The sequence below is a fragment of the Streptopelia decaocto genome (genome assembly GCF_964273445.1).
Source record: "Streptopelia decaocto genome assembly, chromosome: 5".
Classification (NCBI taxonomy): Eukaryota; Metazoa; Chordata; class Aves; order Columbiformes; family Columbidae; genus Streptopelia; species Streptopelia decaocto.
The window spans coordinates 47,112,633-47,132,976 of record NC_138659.1 but is presented as its reverse complement, the minus strand read 5'-3'; the positions used below and the strand labels follow the sequence as shown (position 1 = coordinate 47,132,976).

The following is a 20,344-nucleotide window of genomic DNA, read 5'->3' as shown; positions in this document are numbered from 1 at the left end:
ACACTAAAATATAAGAAACAATATGAAAGTGTCTTCAGCTGTAGCAGGAAAGAAAAAGGCACTTTTGGCTGTGATGGTTAAGAAACAGCACAGGTGGTTCATTGTGAGGACCACAACTACAAATTTTGTGTGTCCACACTTTTACAAATAGCACACGTAAAATGCCGTGGATTTATGGGAAGTATTCTTTGAAGTATAATCCATACTGAAAATTGTTGCATATTGTTACAGTGTGGGAAGCTTTCTGAGTTTTATGATAGGTTCCAATTTCGATGTAAAGACATAATTATACTCTTTGAAAAGGAAACACTCAAAGGAAGCTCATCCCGAGATGGAAACATAAAGGCTGGGGATGGAAATAGAGATATTGAAATTATTTAACTGTGAGGTTAGACCACGTGATTGTAATGGTTCCATCTGCATGTAAAATTACTGGAGCCAGTTCTTTGAGTAACATCAAGGGATCCATTTAGCTCTCTGGAAATTAAATTTTGCAAGTAAATGGCTATTTTAATTATACCTTAATCGGAAACAGCATATTTTGGAACTGTTTACTTAAGCTGGTGCAACGTTTCCCCAGTAAATTATATGCATGCCAAGGTCACTTTTATGTAGCTCTTAATGTTATTAAGGCATGTTGATGTTGCATCATTGCAAACACACTCTTCGTAGTACCTTGCAGGTTCGACACTTGCCAAGATACTTCTAAAAATCTGTAAAACACTGAGTGAGCATGGATTGCTCCCACATATCTGTATTTGATGCACATTCTTTGCTTCTGTTGTTCCCGAAAAGATGACACAGTTGTGCAGTAGTGCTGAAATTACCGCGTTACTGTTTGGTTGCAGAACTGTTTGCAAATAGAAGGTGCAGCCCGACCAGCTGAGGTGCTTGTCAAAGAACTTAGGAGCAGGTTAATTAGAGCTTTTCAACTCCAGCTTTCTAAGTGGGAAAGGTTGGTTAAAAATAACACAATTTTGAGTTTACAGTCAATGAGACTACAAAAATCAGAATATTTATTACAATTTAAAATGTGGTTTTCTGCCCTAAAATTTATGAAAATGCCAATGTGAAATAAATGCGTGTTTCTGTAATAATAATTGAAATAGTATAAGCAATTGCCTTGTAACTTTACTGTATATTTACTGACAGTTGTTGAGTAATTGATTATTTGTTTGTTTTTTCTAGTACTGGTTCTTATTTTTAATATTTTACTTATATATAGGACTTCCCTCTAGAACAATTGAATGAAATGTCTAAATGTTTTTTAGGAAAGAGTTTTCATTTAGCCGCAATGACTTTAACAATCTACTTTGTTTTCATGACTTTGTTCACACGTTTACTTCCTTATGTTTTTACGTCTCTGACCTTGATTCCTCAGAATACTGAAGTGTATGTCTGTAGAGGTCCTTTATCTGGTTAACAGCCAGAGATAAATGTGCAGCTGTGTGTGGTGATGAGCCCTGCCAGCTTTCTCAGCTCCCGTATCTGCTGAGATGAAGTTAGCTGCATGGCGGTGGGAACATCTTGTACAAAGCAAAACAGCTTACATATGCAGTTGCCAGCAATATTAATATTTCAATGACTTAGACTGAAAGTGGGCTTGCAGTGTGTTGCATTTGATTTACAGTGCACTTCATTTGGATGAGTTCTTTAATTGGAATTAGTGGGTTTTGGCCTTGGGTTCTTCTGTCAGGAAATTGATTATGTGGTTTCTATTTACGTTTTGGGATTTTATTTTTTTTTTTTCAATAGGATCTGTGTCTCGGAGCTTGAAGAAGAATTTTATGTAATATCTTATTGATGCACTCGTCTGGCTTGCTCTTCAAAATAGAGACATTTGTTTCAGAAATAAAATTTCTCATAATGTTGCCTAATTGAGCATTTCGGAAGTAAGGTTTAAGGTTAAAACATTCATAACTTTGCCATGTTATATCCTTACTTAAATTATTTGGGCAGGACTGGGCCATTTTTGTTTGTTATAAATAACACTTGCTTTTACTGTTGCATTCACAAAGATGACTGGTTACTTTGTGATGCGCTTAGGCAAAGTTGGTTGCCTGTGTGTATTGTGGGGGGATGGCTTTGTGCTTTTCTTCTGACTTCTGTATAGCCTGGTGGAAATCTGAATCATTGATGTGATTGCGATATGATTTCTGTGGAAATTTAAAAGAACATATGAAGCAATCAAATTCTACTAAATAAATATAAAAAACTTAAACCCTTATAGTATCTACTTATTTAAAGGCTAATTTCTAGCCTATTAAAATCTGGTGATTTTTTCACTGGTCTGGCTTTTAAAACAGATTCCTAATATTTTAAAGCACTTTTATTTGAAATAGCTGAAGGCAAGAGTTCCTTAGTCTGGTTATATAAAAATATGCAGGTTTGGTGCAAAAGGAATTGCGGTTTTTGCGATGTTGCAATTTGCCGTTTAATATTGGAATACATTCTTAAATCATTGTGGTTATGTTATACATCATTTGAATGCGCTTTCCTCACTTTATGTTTTTTTGCTACTGACTTATTACTTGCTGTTCATTTTGTATTTATTTTAGACTATGGAAATTATGTTAGACAAAAAGCAAATTTGAGCGCTTGTCTTATTCGAGTTCAAAATGGGTCATAAAACAGCAGAGACAACTCACAACATCAACAGCGCATTTGACCCAGGAGCTGCTGACGAACATACAGTGCAGTGGTGGTTCCAGAAGTTTTGCAAAGGAGATGAGAGCCTTGAAGACGAGGAGCATGTTGGTGGCCATCGGAAGTTGACAAAGACCAACTGAGAGCAATCATCAAAGCTGATCGTCTCACAACTCCACGAGAAGTTGCCGAAGAACTCACTGTCAACCATTCTACAGTTGTTCAGCATTTGAAGCAAATTGGAAAGGTGCAAAAACTCGATAAGTGGGTGCCTCATGAGCTGACTGAAAATCAACAAACTTGTTTTGAAGCGTCCTCTTCTTCTACACAACAACGAACCATTCTCGATCTGATTGTGAGGTGCGATGAAACGTGCGTAGTATATGACAACCAGTGATGACCAGCTCTGTGACTGGACCGAGAAGAACCTCCAAAGCACTTCCCGATGTCAAACTTGCACCAAAAAAGGTGATGGTCACTGTTTGGTGATCTGCTCCCTGTCTGAAACGCTCCAGTTTTCTGAATACCGTGAAATCATTCCATCTGAGAAGTCTGCTCAGCAAATCAATGAGATGCACTGAAAGCTGCAATGCCTGCAGCCAGTAGCGGTCTCCAGAAAGGGCCCTATTCTTCTTCACGACAGCACCTGACCGCACATCATACAACCAATGCTTCAAAAGTTGAACGAATTGGGCTACGAAGTTTTGCCTCACCCGCCATGTTCCCCTGACATCTTGCCAAGTGACTACTTCTTCAAGCATCTTGACAACTTTTTGCAGGGAAGACACTTCCACAACCAACAGTATGCAGAAAATGCTTTGCAAGAGTTTGTCAAATCCCAAAGCTCAGATTTTTACGCTACAGGAATAAACAAACATTTCTCATTGACAAAAATGTGTTGATTGTAATGGTTCCTATTTTGATTAATAAAGATGTGTTTGAGCCCAGTTTTAATGATTTAAAATTCAGGGTCCAAAACTGCAGTTACTTTTGCACCAACCTAATACTAGTGCTTCATATTTTGCAAACTTATATATATGTTTGCAGACAGCCATCTTCAGTTTACGATTAGCTCACTTGTAAAGGTAAATTCTAGAGACAGAAAATATGAAGTAAATCCAAGCATATTAAGTTCAGGCATGGTGTTTTCAACCTGCCATGAAGGGCTATCCTTTTATGACTGCTTTCTGTTTTGGACAAACATAATTTGTAGTGGATTCAGTCCTAAAATTTGCGTGCAGGACTGGTGTCGCCTGCTTTTGTTTTTAATATTTTTTTTAATTATTTTTCTGTATTTATCAGTGGATTTTCAAACAGAAAGTACAATTCATGTTATGTCATAGCGAAGAAAAGTAAATAATGTGAGGAGGAGAAGGGGTGATGAAAGCTCTTGTACTAACAGCTATATAAGATCTGATGCATGTAGTTGCTGGAACCATATATCTACTAGGTCAAAATACAGGTAACTTTGGACACCATGGTATTTTTCTGTCCCAACTGTAGTGAGTATCCCTCTACAGCAAGGGATGCCTTTACCAGAACCCAGAGCTTTTCGAATTGTTTAGTGCTGCCCTGTGTTTTTTATCCAGCCGTATAGGGCTAGAAGAGAAATACAGATATCCCTTCTTGTCATCATTGTAGATGGTGTTTTGAGAGTATTTATCTGCTGGAAACAAGATTTTTCGAAGCAAATTAGCATTCCTCTAGCTTTGATCCCAGAGGAGGAAGAAGAGAGGTAGTTATCACAGCTTTTAACAAGAGAAAAGACAGGCCAATTCTGAACACTACAGTTTTAAAAAATATTTTGTTTAAATTCCTTATTTGACAGAGTAACTGCATTTTGGTGAGTAATTGCTATGGGGGGAACTAAGTTCGTCTGCCTTGCCATTGCCTTTTAGTTTGATCTGACTTATTTCAGGCATAGTTTTTCCAGTTCTGGACTTCTGCCCGTCTGCTAGTTACGCCGAATCATGTACCTCATGTAGCTGAGAGCTTGCAATGTAAGCAAGATTTCCATTTGATGTAAAGAGGCAAACAATTAGTAAAGGCGTGATTGGGTTAATAGATAAATTAACCAGTTTAAAGGATTCATACCAAATGAGACTTCCAGATAAAAGGTCAAGAGATCATTTATGCGAGACCTGCACACACACATACATAAACTTTCTTTTATGAACCCCCTATTAGTTGTACATACACAACCCCTTGATAGAACTTCCATATTTGCCTATTTTAAAATAGACTGTGTAAGTCTGGAGTTTGCCTTCTTAAAGTCCTGATTGGTTAGTCAAAGAATAAAGAAGTTTTCAGAAACAACTTTCTAGCCTTTTTAAAATTAGCTTCTATTGACTTAATATAGATTTTGGATGAAAGTGGTCTCTACAGCCTGTGTACTTCGTAAGAATTTTTAAATACTGAAAAAAAATCTAGTTCACTTCACTACTTAAAGCTAAATTCACCTGACAGCATTCTGGTTTCAAAGGCAGGTTGTCATTCCAGTACATGGAAACAAATGAATAATGTTGTGTCATTCCTTTACTTAGACTGCTTATTGCGTGGGGAATCTTACAGCCTCAGGGCTTCACTGTAGCAGACGTCTTTTAGTGGACTTTCTACTCAAAGGATATTATTTCTGAAGTCGCCGCTATTCTTCCTTCCAGATAAATTCCATTATGTGTTGCCAATAACAATGCCTTGTCACTGTGTTGGAAGTGAAATTAAGTAATGCGTGTTCAAGTTGCTGGAAGATAGATGATGCAGTAAAAGTATTTCAGCTGACCTTAAACGAATACATTCACTTAATGGCTAAAACCAGGATGCTTCTTTTTAATGCTTAGGTTCTTACAAATGACTATTAGAATGCCAGTAATAGCCACGTGGATGAAGCTGTTTCTGTTGGGGGTAGGGTCTTTTCTTTAGGAACACCGCTGGTGCAGTGCAACTCTTGAAAGCAGCGTGGTTGTGTTAATTCTTCTCTGCAGCTCACTGAGCTGGAAGTAGGGCAGGACGTTTGGATTGTGGAGCACTAAACATACATGTTTTCACCCCTTGGTCACTCATTTTAGTTCAAGCTAGTCTATTGCAAATAAAACTAGTAGCTTTCCTAGATGATCTTATTGAAATTGTATTTTTTTGATATTACAAAATCAGGATCTGCAGCAGAAACTTAGAACTCTTTACTCTTAAAGGCTCATGGTAGAGAGAGACTGTCTAGAGTTCTTTACACAGTAGAGAATTTAAAAGCAAGGCTAATTGAAGTCTGTGCATAATAGCTAGAAAATCAAATCACAATTAGTAAGTATCCTTATTATTGTGCACTATACCCCTGAGATCTACTTAATTGCTTTTATTTCTTGTTTTTCAGATTGTTTGAAGGACGGTCACCAAGGAAGCCTGAGAAACTTAAGACCCTTTTCTGCTATTTTAGGAGAGTCACAGAAAAAAGTATATCCCTTACTTTTTTTGAGCTACAAAGCAGATACATGAAAAATTTAATCCCATTAAATTTAGGAATGGCCAAGCAGCATTATGATGGAAGTGTATAACAAAAGCCAACTTGCTAAGTACACTGATATTTATATTAATGTTACTTCTTCTCATATAGATGATGGATACAATTAAATTTTTTGCGTTGAGCTTACTCTGTTTTTTCTGAGATATATATATATATATGGGGGCATGTGTAAAATATAAAGAGATATAATCACCCCCCTTATATATGTATATAAAGTGTGTGTTTATATAAATGTGTATATATACATATGTATAATGTTTGTATTATATGCAACTACTTGCTGCACCATGTCAGACTGAGAATGTAGAAGGAACCTAGCTCCATATGCAGTCGTTAAAATCACAGGCTTAAAGCCATTGAATCAAGCTTCTGATTTCATGCAGCATGTACATTTAGTCCTTTGTCTATAATGTTTGTGGTTCTGAGGGTTTTTCTCTTCTGCTCACAACAGCTTTACTGTGGGAGAAGTTTGCCCAATTCAAATGAAACAAGTGATAGCAAGATATGAGATATCCTGAAGTCTTTTAGAAGTTAGTGCAATGTTTTCATTAGTGTGCATAGCTACCATGAATTTCAACATCAGCATAAGCTTTCAAAAATAGATTTATTTTTGTGAGAACTGTATCAGAGCTTATATATTGAATTTTGGGGGAGAAAGAGATTTTCCCACAGCAGCATACATCACATCTGCAGCAATATCCTCATTATAGTATTTTTTTAAAGAACTTTTTGTTTACATGTCTATTTCACTATCAGCTTCATATTCTCTCAGAAGAATTTCTGTTAAAGGAAGTACAACTTAAAGCTATGAAATATAAAAATACCTTTACTTGGTTCAGTCCACCTTCAGTTCATAATTTTAATTTACCACAAATTAAATGCAGCTACATCCTGTTTCAGCTATCAAAATTTCTGGAATGTCAGTAGTAAATCTCAGAGGTAAAAAGTAAATTGTGGTCTATGTGTGGGACTGAGAGGTAGTGTAGTAGCCTTTTAGCCTTTTTTTTAATACTTGAGTAATAATGTCTATAAGTGAACCAAATCCTAAATTTATGCAGTGTGCATATGAGATTTATTCCCCTGTGCATATGAGATCTTTTAGGAACGTGCTTTATGAAACTACTGTATTAGATTTCTTAATGTTATAACTTTAAATAGTATTTAATGAGATTCTTGAGTGCTCTTTTCTTGAATTAAAAATTCATATCATACCTTTAAAAGATTCCCATTTCTTGTTCTTTTTTGCCCAAGGAATTAGTAAGACTGAAGTAGCTTAGCTCTATAAATTACTGTTGTATTTTTTCAGCCCTTTTTATTGTAAATGGTAATTGAATTCCTTGTAAAAGAACACAGGGGAGACTATATCAGCTGAAGACTTTGTGTTCAAAAAGTGGATGCTTAATTTGTAAAATATCACCACTGATAAGAGTTCCCTTATGGATAAGCACTTGACTACTTAAAGCTGTGCATTTATTTTTTTAAGAGCAAGCAACTCTTTTTATTCCTGAACCTCTATAATTTTGAAGGAAAGCATAGGATTATTTAAGGCTTTTGGAAGCATGTTTTTGTGCTTTACATACTGTTCTGCATATTTTTTTTGCAAGCCAGTGCAGTAGACTTACTGCAGCAAAGAAATTAGTCTCAAGTGAAGTTTTTATTAGAATTACATCACCTAATAAAAGGTTGATATTTTCCTTCTGTATCAAAACTGAAGTTTCTGAAGATAAAATGAGAGAAGATGACATACGCATCCTTCCTTTAATGAGCAATGGTTCCTCTTTTCTCTTGAGGGCAGGAGTCTTTTTCTCAGTAGAAATACAGCGAATTTCACTGGCATCCTCACAGGGCTGAAAACAGCTTGATTAGGAATCCACTAAAGCTGCGTCTTTATTCACATGGTAGAACTTTCTTGGAAGTATGAGCTGCTGCTTCATCCATCCACAGACTGAGTGCTGTGCGCGTTGCCTGTTGACACTGAACAGTTGTCACCTCTAAATATTCACAATTTCTTTTTTTCTAAGTGTCTGCACATTGTGCTTCAACTATTGAGTCTTTCTAGCAGTGTTTACAGTTTAAGTGAAAATCACTTAAGCAATAGTTTTTCCGTGATCTGAGGAAAGAAAAAGACTCAAACTCCAAAGGGAAAAGAGAAGGGAATATTTTGGTCATCATGTTACTTATTTTCAATTTGAGCATGGGCTGTCAGGGGCAGGTTCAAAGCTGATCTTGAGGAAAGTTAAGCTATTGTGTTTCTGCCAAAAACGATGTTGTTTGTAATTTTAAAAGCTTACCACTTAAAATAATGTAAGGACTAAAACTCCAGCAGTTAATACATTTTCTTCTGGGCTTGGTTGCCTGTAGAACCTACGGGATTGGTGACGTTCACAAGACAGTGTCTCCAGGAGTTTCCAGACTGGGAAAGGTAAGTCAAACATCCTGTTAATGTAAGAAATTCCTTAAATCAATGATAACTGAATCCCATTAAATGGAATTGATTGAGGCCCAGAAGTACTACAGAAAACAATATTTGGTATGGATTGTTGGGGAGAGAAGAAGGAGGTGGGTGAACTGCCACAAGTAGTTTGAGTGGCCTGAGTTTTCTAGTCTGTTTGTTTGCTGGTGAAGCCAACAAGTCTTAAGTGAGTTTTAAAAACAGTAGCAGTAGTGTACCTTTGCTGTTACATGAGTGGGGAGAAAAGGGGGAGATGACTTGACTTGGGAAGTGACATGAAATATAATGAAGGATGGGTGATAACCAGCATGAAAACACAAGTGTTGCAGCTTTCTTGCTGGTTAGCTGGTTGATGTGGGGCAAACTTGTGCGAAAAATTTAGAACTTCAATTTCAAATTTGGGGTTTTATGGTGAAAGAGGTGGAGAAACTGAACAATGGACTATGTTCCACCTTTACAAATTGTTTCTGAATCCAAACGCATTTTCTGTAATCCATCAGGGTTTGTTTTTTTTAAACCACCTTATGTTAAGGTGTGTAAGAAGTTTGGGGTTGGATGGGTTTTCTTTTAAAATGTCTGTCTGTATGGAGATTCTGTAATTGTCCTTTCTGTATAATATTTTTCCTCAACAATAGATCTCAGAAAAAACTGTCTAGATTGCATGTCACCTATGAAGGCACCATTGAAAGCAATGGACAAGGTATGCTGCAGGTAAGCATATATAAGTAAATGTGGCTTTATGTCATGTTTTTGTCAAACTTTTTATGGTCTGCCAGCTTAATGAAGTTCTTTGTTTATCCTCAATTGACTTAAACGACAAGATGTTATGCAGTGTAAAAGAAACATCAAAATTAATTCCATAGACAGTCTTAGTGCTGTCAGTGCACCCCAGCTCATCTGGGTTTGCACATGTACCTGATACAGACAAAGCTGACAGAAAATCACAAGCCCTGGACAGCTTCAGGTCTTTTGGTTCAAACCAGGATCAAAGATTGACAAGATAAAAGTTTCAGACTGTGGTCTTGATGAGTTGTCAAGAGTTTCAGTTTATTTTTTAAAAATTATTCCTATGCCCCAGACAGTGACCAGGTCAGTGGTTCAGGAGAATTTCTTGCTGCTGCCAGCACTACTGTTTCAGTCTGGGACCCAGTCAGCAAAAGAAATTCATAAGAAGGATGTCCTGTCCATCTCTATACCAAGGAACACATCTGAGTTTTCAAAGAAGAAGAAGTCCTATTCTCCCTCCTCCTCTTCCTTTGAAGCACTTGTTCCTGGCTAAAGAAGTTGTAATTTTTTGTTTGTTTGGTTGGGTTTTTTTTTGTTTTATAAATGAACTCTAGAAGGCAGACTCTAAAATAAATAGAAAGCCAAAACCCAAACAAGAACTTTGTTGACATTGGTGAATGAAATTATTTTATGCTGTTTGCTCATCTCATAATCCTCCTGAATGTGTTTTTGTTAGGTTGATTTTGCAAACCGTTTTGTTGGAGGTGGTGTGACAGGGGCAGGACTAGTACAAGAAGAAATTCGGTTTTTAATCAACCCAGAACTGATTGTATCGAGGCTCATCACTGAAGTCTTGGATCACAATGAATGTCTTATCATCACAGGTTAGTCTTTGCAGAAAATGTTTCACATCACATTCTGATTTTAAATATAGAAAATATTTCAAGTTGAAGCTTAGTATGTTTAAATGTTGTAGGGATTAATAAAAAAGTCAATACTCATTTGGCAAAGAGCTTCCTTCTTCATGCCACCTTTTAAGATCACAGGGCCGCTGTTCCAATAGATGATTATGAAACAAACAAACAAATAAAAGTGAAGCAAGCAGACAGAACTATTTTTTGTGCTATATAAATGTGTTTGAGGACTCAGTGTCTCTAGGTCTAGATGAAGAATACTGTTGGACAATATAAGAAAAAACCCAAATTACCAGCTATTATCTGGTCCCAACTATTAGCAGGTCATGCTCCTGTTATGTTAAAAAATGGGGTTGTTGGGTTTTTTTTCCTATTTGCAATTTATAACATTTGATGTGATCAGTAGGATTGAAAACTCTGAGAAGAACTGCCTTCTGGTTACCAAAATGGGTTGGGAGTGAAAGAGGAGGAAATCAGCATCCTTTAGAACAGGTAGAAAGTCAGGAAATGTCTTTTAAGGATTTTGATCCTCTAAGTTACAAACACACGGTTGTGTGACTTGTAAGTTAGTTATGGGTTTGTAATTACAACATCAAAAACTAAATGCTTCTCCAGTATGTTGTTGAGGGGCTGTACAGGGAGATGTGCTGTCTGTCCAGTGCTTTGCCGAAAGTGTTTTTCATTTTGTTTCCACCTCTGTCATAGAACTTTGAATGTTTTATTATCCGTTGGATCAAAACAGTTAGCATTGGAACAGCAGATGTCACTGTTAAGAACTGGAGAGGCCCAGGTCATGCTGTGAGGTCTGAGTTCTATACGTGGGAACACAGTGAGCCTTTTTTATGACTGAAAAATAAAAGGATGCTATGATTTTATTTTTAATTTACTCTAAAGAATGGCTATATGGAAAAAACTTGATCGGAGAAATCCTCTGGGCAAATATTGTAATAGATTATGCATATTTTATGTTTTTCTGTCTGCTATAGTAAAAATGTCGATTTTAGTTACCTGAGCTGCATCAGCAGTCAGGAATTGGTGCAGGTATTAGAACACATTTCTTGGAAAAGTCTTTCCAAGGCACTTCTTTCTGTCACCTGCATGCACAGTACAAATTTGAGCTTAGATCTTGCAAATCTTAACTCTGTCCTGAGCTATTGATTGTACTGGGCAGGACATCTTTCGTTTTCAGTCTTATACATGGTAATCTTTTTAAGATGTTTTATTTTGTTTTTCCACTCTGTCAAAATTAATGCTTTCTCTGTGAAAGCTTTTTGATAGATTGGATTTTAAAAAACATGAGTCAGAAAATTCTTGGCTATCACTGGTTTCTGCGGTGTATTCTGGATGTGATGCTGTAACAAGATGAACACACTGAAGTGCTGTCCTCTGGGTGAGGCTCTTCTGGGCAGGGGGAAACCAGAGCGCAGCCGTCAGCATGTGTAACAACTGACTGGGGGAATACACTAACGGAATGGTTTGAAATACGTTCTTCTACTCCCCTGCAAAAAGTAGTGTTTTGGCATGAACAAATAAAGGTGAGGATGTTGTTTGCTGCGGCAATATTCTTTTAGTTTTCTTGAGTACTTTATAGTGTTTTGCAATTAGTATTTGTGATATAGTGTTCTTCTCTAATGGACATGGCCATTCCATCATTTTCATTTAATCCCTGGAGCTCTTCCACCTTGGTTCTTAGCCAAGTCTCCACTGTGTGTCATAATCTTCTTGATAAATTACATTCTTTGTGATACATCTTGACTCAGCGGCCTAATGGGTATAACTGTGTAGCTTAAATTTGCAGAAGAGTCTGAGAAATTGGAGATAGATTAAATTTGTTGTGATTGCACAGTGTCTGGTTAAGATCACTGCTGTAATGAATATGGAGCTGGTCGTGCAAACAGTCAAGTTCTTCAGCACAAACATCTACCTACAGAGATGTCAGCAGCAATGCCAGAGATTCCCACAGTTGTATTTCTGGTAGAGCTGTGAAAAAGTGTCAGTGGTTTTAATTCTTTTCTTCTTTTTTTTCCACTTTCTTTGAGTTGGGCAGCGTTAAGAGCGGATGAAGCTGTGTTCCATGTGTGCCTTAAATCTGTGGATGTGGTCCCGACCGTATCTTAGTGCTGCATTTTCAGAGACTTCTAAGCCCATTCCCCATGCAGTAAATGAGATCAGATAATTGGTTCAGCTGAAAATTTACGCAGAGGAAAAAAATGATCTTTCAGCTGGATTTTGCAAGCTGATTGTGCCACTGTCTGGAGAGCCAGAAGCCTAATGGTGGCACAAGATAAGGATCAGAAGAACTGATTGAAAGAGAGAGAAGGACCTTGCCCTCAGTTTTGGCAGTAAACGTATGTTTATATTGGTGACTACAAAACTCTATTCTTGTGCTTTTCACATGTACTCCTTTTTATTCAGTGCTATATTCAGAGATGTAATTTTTAGCTCATAAGAAATACTAGAGGAACCGTATGGTGGGGTTTTTCCCAGTCCCTGGGAACTTTCTTTAATGCCATAGAGAAATTATGCAACTGAAAAGCTAGACTATGGAGTCTGAGAAAGGTATATTTATTTTAGTAATAATTGCAACTCTTTTTAGATGGATGAGGTCCCGTAAGCAATAGCACTTGGCAGTTTCACTGTCTGATGCTGTAGCTGTTACAAGTTTCACAAATAATGTATTTTTAAATGATACTTTGTAGACCTCCATTTGACTTTATGTAGGCTTTTTTTGGGTTTTGTAGCTTGTTTTGAAAATTCTGATGTAATTGTGCTATTATGCTCTATTTGTGGATTCATTTTTTTTTTTACCCCTTTATTCTTTTTTTTAATGGGAAGAAAATATTTACTGGAAACATTAGCATATCCAGTTTATCCTGTCCGGCTTCTGTTCTCCCAGCAACAGCAGTTTGTATCCCAGTAGTTTAGAGGCAAAAGTGCTGCCAGTTGAATAACCATTTTTGTACAACAAATTTTCCAGAGCTTTACTTATGAAAAGCCATTGATTTTCATTAACTTTGGGTTTCTGGGATGTGAGTGTAGAGGTCGTGTGATTTCTTTGAATTTCTCTGTTATTGATTTTGTTTGTTTATATATGGGTATTTGCTTGGTTGTTTCCTGGTGCTTTCATCATCAGACACTGCACTTCCATTAAAATAATGGAAACGGTGAACCTTGAAAAAGTCAGCTTAATACTTTGACTGTCATTAAATCTATCCTGTTACAATATCTTGATAACCTAGTCTTTTCTTTCCACATGCTAGATACCAAAGGAAATGCTTCCTTTCCAGGTTGGAAGTTTTGCTAGGTTGTCTCCTAAAGAGACCTCAGAAAGTCACATACTTCCTTTGTCTGTCTCTCTTGCGATTTGCTCAAATGCTTTTTCCTTATGTATCAGTAAAACTGAATTTTACCTATGTCAGGAAAAGTCTTACTGAAGCTGACAATTTGATTAGAAGGCCGACTTCTGAATATTTAAGCTTCTCACAGTTGTCCTTTGTATGAGGTCACAGATGTGTGTGAATATATAGGCGTATTCTGCCATCACAATTTTGGAGACTTTGATTTTGTGACAGGAAGTGAATTCTTGGTGAGGAATCTTTACTATCCCACTCATTTTGCATAGCGCCTTCTCAAAATAGCCTTGAGTGGAATTTGCGTTCACTCAGTATGGTTAATCATCTAGATAAATCTAAAGAAATACTGAGTGGGTAATAGGGCAGATGAGTTAAAGAAGCACTGACAAGTCTTTTCAGTTAAAATTAGTTTGGGTAAATGTTGAAAATGCCTTGAAGTGTATGAATAATTTTAAACAGTTTTTAACAGCTTGTGTTTCCTAGGCTGGAGACTACTGAAAGCAAGCATTTAAATTCCCTTGTCAGATGAGGTTAAGGGCGAATAGTTTTATGTTTCTGATTGTTCAACTTTTATTTTTATTTAGAAATTGAAAAGCTTTGAGATTCAATTTGAACATTGGTATTTTCAAAGTGTCACTGATCTGTGCAATAATTAGGCATTGCTCGTCATAGTTATCAGATGTTTTGTGCTGTCAGCTTACCTGTCTTTCTAAAACCTACTTTTCTGTTATATTTATAGGCATAGTTGCTGTCACTGTAATTAAGGGGTTAACAATTCTCTTACTCTTATTGTTTATAACTTGTACCATACTGTACCTGTATGAGCTGAAATTTTCCAAACAAAGTATTCTTTTCAGTCCCTTACTCTTGAAATTCAGCTGTTGTGACCTCGAAACAGGGGGAAAAGTGATTTTGCTGTGGTGTTACTTAAGGAGTATTTCTTTGAAGCATTTGTGCATCCCCAGGTTCTGAAGCAAGGTCCTGAAGTTCAGTAAAATGGAGTGAAAGGCAGAGTTTTAGAAAGGTTATGATCCTTACCATCAGTTAAAATGCTCTCCTTCTTGATATTGGGATGAACCTTTGAAAAGGAGTTGGCATAGCAGAGCATAATAGCTAAAACCACTGGAGGTCTTAATGAGCTACTTTTTTACAGCCCTTAGTGCTTGCCAGGATACGCCCTGCTGGACTTCCTCACAGAACAGCCAAGTATGTTCTGCGCTGTGGTTTTGTGGGTCCTGAAGCTTTTACAACGTAGCTTCTTGGTACTGACTCTACAGCTGAGAGCAGTGGCCTTTTGGTCCATTCCGTGCCATTAATTGCTGTGATGTCTGAGAATTCAGGTTGGGAACCATAGTGCAGGAATCCTGCTGAACAAATGCAAACTAAAATGATAACAAGTGAAATATGTGATTTCTTGGGCAATGAGACCTACTTGTCCTTGTGTCAGGTTGCCCTCAGGAGACTGTAAAGCCAACAAACTGGGTAACATTGGCATGTTGGAAATCAGGATCTTCTTTGGCTTCATGGATTTTAATTTTGTTAGAGAAATAAAACTTGTTAGATGAAATAAAATGTAAAAACATATAGCTCACTGCATACACTTTTAAATCTCTGTTTTTCTTTTTGTGTTTCTGTCAGTCCAGATGTTTGCTAAACTGTGATGAAGTAGTGTTGCCACATTTTCAATAATGGAGTGATTATTTTATCATCGTCTTTACAGGTGGTAGCCTCAGAAAAAATAAAAGCAAAATACTGGTGGCATGAAGGCTCACAGTCTTTGTTAACCAGATGCTAGCCAGTAAAACTTGAAAGATGACAGGCAGTTTATTGAGAAGCTATTGAACTTGAGAGTTGCAAAGGTGAAAACTCTCTTCTTGCTCTGTACCGGACAGCATATGTGAATCTTCATTTGTATTGTTCTATGGTGGAAGCTACACATCATCTGTGGAAAAAAAGCTTCTGCTGGTTACCAGAACATCTTGTATTCTTGGTGCAGATATGAATCTCTATTTTACCATTGCTTCTGTGAGCTGCATGGTCATTTAGATAAGCAGTGATTCCTATGAAAGGTTTGCCAAGTGAAAAAATGTATATGTATTTTGTATCTAATACAGAAAATCATTTGTTTCAGGTACTGAGCAGTACAGTGAGTATACAGGCTATGCAGAAACTTACCGATGGGCGAGAAGCCATGAAGATAAGACCCCAAGGTAAAGTTCTACATGAATATTTCAAGTGAATGAATAAATAAATATTATATATTTGCAAACTTGGTGCTTTAAGTATTTCGTAGCATTTGCCTTAGTGGAGAATTTCACTGATCTTGCTCTCTTCAGTAGAACCAACAAGCTAAGAAAGTTATCTCATTTTAATAACAAGATTAATGCTAATAGATGCTACCTGCCAATATGGCAGTTCTTAGACCAACATCCTTTAAAGTTATATGTATTTTATTATTTTGGTAATTTGCTGACTGAACTGTGAATAGTAATGTCACAAGAAGTTTGACAGTACCTCAGGTGCCACAGTATAACTGATGTGTGGCAAAATAAGATTTAATATTATAAGTCTGAGTAGAAAGCTCTGAGCACTTGAATTTATTTCTCCAATTATGTTATCATTGTGTATACACAATTATCCATTTGGTATAGAAACATACACAATGTACTCTCATTGAAATGATGGAGGAAGGCAGAGAGCCTAAATGCTTTTCTTTGACCTTGCCATGTTCTTATGTGCTTAATAAATAGTGCTGTCTAATTAATTTCTTTCACGTTTATGCCCAAAGTCTAGCCGGAGTATTTCTACATTTAGAGGGAGACTCGTCTCATTTCTGGTGCTGCTTTCATTCTTGACCCACAAACGTGCTCCATTGTCTGTTACGAGCTCACATTTCTAGCTGCTTCTAACAGAGAAGCTCTGCCAGGGAATTGCTCATTTTGGATCATCATTGTATGGCCAATATTAAAAAAAACTAATGTAATCTCCTTTTCTCCTCCGTCTGATTTTAGGGATGAATGGCAGCGACGCTACACTGAAATTGTTGCTATAGATGCATTTCACTTCAGACGTTTCCTTGATCAGTTTGGTCCGGAGAAAATTAGAAGAGAGCTCAACAAGGCTAGTAACTACTTACAACAGCCTGCAGTCTAAGACTGTTTAATTAATGTTTATAGTACCTTTTCAAATATTTTTTTTTTTTTTTTAATTATTATCTTCAGCTAAGGAAGCTCTTGCTTAGGTCTGTCTCTTGTAAAAGGTGCATATTTCAGGTTTTGCTGTTCAATGTTAAAGCAGAAGCTTGTAAAATAGAATTATTCTTTGATTTGCTAGTCAAAGGTATATTTTATTTAACTTTCAGAAATATAAATGAAATTTGGATATACATTTTGTTAATTGTCCCCTGTCCTGCTTCAAAATTATGATTAAGTTCTTGTCCCATGATTGGCCCTGATATGTCCTACTGAGCCCTCCAGTCAAGATGAAGAAAGGGGGTACCTCATGTTTAACTTTGTGACAGTTCATACAGTGCCACTTGCTTTTCTTCCACCTTTCTTGTTTGCTCTTGGACTATTGCCTGAGAGTTTATCCTTTCATATATTGTCTTCTTGAGATCAGGTCTAGCTGTTCATCAGTCTCCTGTCTTTATTTGCACAATAGCTGCAAGGGCTGTTGCAACTGTGTCTGTATATATACAGGCCATTTAGAGCTTGTCGGGATGGGGACGTTCACAAGACTGATAAATCAGGGCAGTTTTAATCCTTTAAACAAAACTTTGACTGACATTCAGAAACAGCACACTTCCTACTAATAATTTGTACACATTATTAATCATTATCACTATGTATTTAGAGCAGTCAGTCCTTGACCAGAGTTAGCTGTGTGTATACACAACTGCACAGTTTGCTCCAGCAGCTGTGGTCCTTCATACCTTCATACTAAGGTAATCAAGGTTGCCAGGCTGAAGAGCTCTTTTACAGGGGAACTGTGGCTTGGCATCTTTTTTTCTCTCCCCTGCCCTCCCTAATTTGGGATCTTGTCCTTAAATGAGATATTTGAGCTTCTAGGTGGTTCCCAGCCCATGATCTCTGCCCTGGAGTATTTGCTGTATAATGTTTGGGAACTCGGGGTTACTTTCGCAAGCCACGGCAGGTGCTTTATCATGGTGCATGGCTGAGATTTTCGTGTTGTTTTCCTTCTGGCTTTGCTGCTGATGCTTTTATTGAAGCTAAAGCAGTCTTTTTCCAGCTCTTGAGCCTGTACTTTTTCAGTGACTAGTAATTGCCATCAGTGAGCCATTTATAGTTCTGAGGCCTTCCATTTCAGCCTGTGCCAATGTTTCCAAGGCCTTTGCTGTTATTTTATCTCCTAACAAGAGATGCCTGGTATCCATCTCCAGTTCACATAGCAAATTATCATAAGCTAATAAGAAGGCTAATGGGCCAGAATGAGGGCCTTGTACGGGTAGTGTAAGATGTAGGTACTGAAAGGTCTGTGGCCTGTTACAGCAATGGCAATGATATTGTTTTACTGGGTAGCTAGCTGAGTACAGGAATGCTCATACAGTTGTACGGTATTGATGTGCTTATATTTGGGTTCAAAACACACTAATGATAAAGTCTGCTTAGCGTGCTTCTACATGTACAGATGCAGCAGGCCTCTGCTTTAGCTAAGATGTTAAATATAGGGCACAACACTACTGTTGTTAAAGTCTCCTGTTTTGTGTAGTGTAGGAGGATATAGAATAAATCAATAAATTCAAACGTAGGGCAATGTGTTCCTAATTCTTAGCTGGAAAGGGAAATATACCTGAAAGTTAATTTTTTAGTTTTTCCCCCTTCCAGAAATTATGTACAGTGCTGAAGGACTAATTTAGTTTAGTCATAAAATGTTAACAATTTGACTAAAGTAACGTTCATCAGCTTGTTTCTTCATGGTTGCTAATGAAATTAGCCCTGAAAATGATAGTTAATAAATTTTGTGAATTTCAGTGGTATCTTAGTACAAAATTCAAATTATCCACTCTAGTGAATTTATGATCTGCCTACAATTTTCAATATTATTGATTTGGTTTGGATTTTTAAATAAATTATGGTAGATCCATGTGACTTTTGTACAGTATATTGGTTTGGCTGATGTTGTTTGATGAGGACTGATTGGTATTTAAAGAAAACTTTAAACCTGAGTTAATTCTCTGTTTACTTCAGTAAAAATTTCATTAAATTTATTGGAAGGTCTATAGTATTTTAACAAATCAATATTTTTAATGTACTATTATAGGTTTTTTCAGTTTGATTTAAAATTAATATTAACCTTAAGACTTTTCTGTGGGTGAAAACAAGTTGATGGAATAAGCTGCAACTCTTTCTATTATGATTTCATAAATCAGGGCGCGGTAAGCACAGTACATGCACACAGGCTTTGAAATACGAGAGTATTACGTATTAGTAGACAGAGCTCAGTGTCCATTTGTTTCCAGAGGTCCTTTTGCTTGTCTGCTATTTTGTTAGACATTAGGAATGATTGAAACAACTTTCAGTGATTCTTCTTACAACTTGTATTTTCTTATAAGCCTATATGATTTTTTTCTTTTATAAGATCCATTTGTCTTAAAGAACCAGATGTTCACTATTGATTAGTTTTCTCAAAAGGTAGCTGTCTGAGGCTGACCCCTGTTGCTGGTTTAAAGTGTCGTCAGAAAACAAGATTAATAGTGTCTGAAGTCAGCTGTTCAGAATAAGAAAAAAAAATAATTTCCCATTTTCAGCATTAAGATTTGCAGATACCTGTGTAAGAGGTGTCACTGTTTCATCCTTGCTGCCCCCTTGAGATTATTGCCTTAGAAAGACTCTCACTAGCAATAATTTTCCAGTTGCAAGTTCCACTTTCCAGTTCCTAAGGAACTGACTTATGACTGGGCTTGTGATCCCACTCAAAATGTCATTACACCTGTTTTGATAATCACTGATTAAAAACAGATACAGCTTCCTCCTTGGCCAGAAATTCTTCCCTGAAAATTACAGTATGCAGAACAGTTACATTTCAGTGTTAACTGTGAGAACTATATGTAACAGTTCTATATGAGAACAAACTAATTGTAAACATCACACAACTTACAGATAATGAGATACCATATATTTGAAGTTGTGTACAACTTAAAACCAGATTCATTTATCTCATTAAAAATGAGCACCTCTTCTGCTTCCCATGTGGAAGCAACTGCTTTAAAGCTGCACAGAAAGCTTTCATGTTTCTGTATTCCTAGGTGAAACCTATTTAAAATATTGGTGCACTGTCTTTTTCTTTTCTAATGTGAATAGTTTTATCTTTATCCTCGATTTGCTATGAAAAATCATAGAGGAGCACTTAGATATTTTTCTTTATGGCTGCTGAAGTTCTTCCATGTATTTTCTGACTTTCTTATTACGTCTGACTAGACATTTTATGTTTTTTATTCTCCATGTCCTGGTGAGTTAAGATATACGTGCCTGCTAGGTAAAATCTGAAGAGAAAATGGCATGCTGATACAACAGCAATGCACTTCCCTCACTGGGAGGGTGGAATTTGAAGAATTATTGCCCATGTAGCCTCTGTACTGGCTTGCTTGGCCCACTAGTTTCATACAAAGGTGCTTTGAACATCAAGCCCACTAGTACCTTTGGCTTGAGAGAGCTCAAGAAGCTGCAGGCACCTGAAGATGTATAAGTGTTCCTTAGGCCAGCTCTGTATCATGGTACCC

At 36.9% G+C, this 20,344-nt stretch overlaps 2 protein-coding genes across 3 annotated transcripts in view; both read left to right on the top strand.

Annotated features, from left to right (window-relative positions):
- NCOA4 (nuclear receptor coactivator 4) overlaps window positions 1–20,344 on the top strand; it is a 397,571-nt gene that overhangs the window by 80,918 nt on the left and 296,309 nt on the right. The window lies entirely within an intron of this gene.
- PARG (poly(ADP-ribose) glycohydrolase) overlaps window positions 1–20,344 on the top strand; it is a 77,200-nt gene that overhangs the window by 46,345 nt on the left and 10,511 nt on the right. For both annotated transcript variants that reach the window (XM_082054605.1, XM_082054604.1), the window contains exons 10-15: window positions 6,011–6,090; window positions 8,522–8,582; window positions 9,248–9,323; window positions 10,075–10,222; window positions 15,737–15,815; window positions 16,617–16,725. In XM_082054605.1, the coding sequence (XP_081910731.1) occupies window positions 6,011–6,090; window positions 8,522–8,582; window positions 9,248–9,323; window positions 10,075–10,222; window positions 15,737–15,815; window positions 16,617–16,725 (553 nt within the window). The remainder of the gene's footprint in view (window positions 1–6,010; window positions 6,091–8,521; window positions 8,583–9,247; window positions 9,324–10,074; window positions 10,223–15,736; window positions 15,816–16,616; window positions 16,726–20,344) is intronic.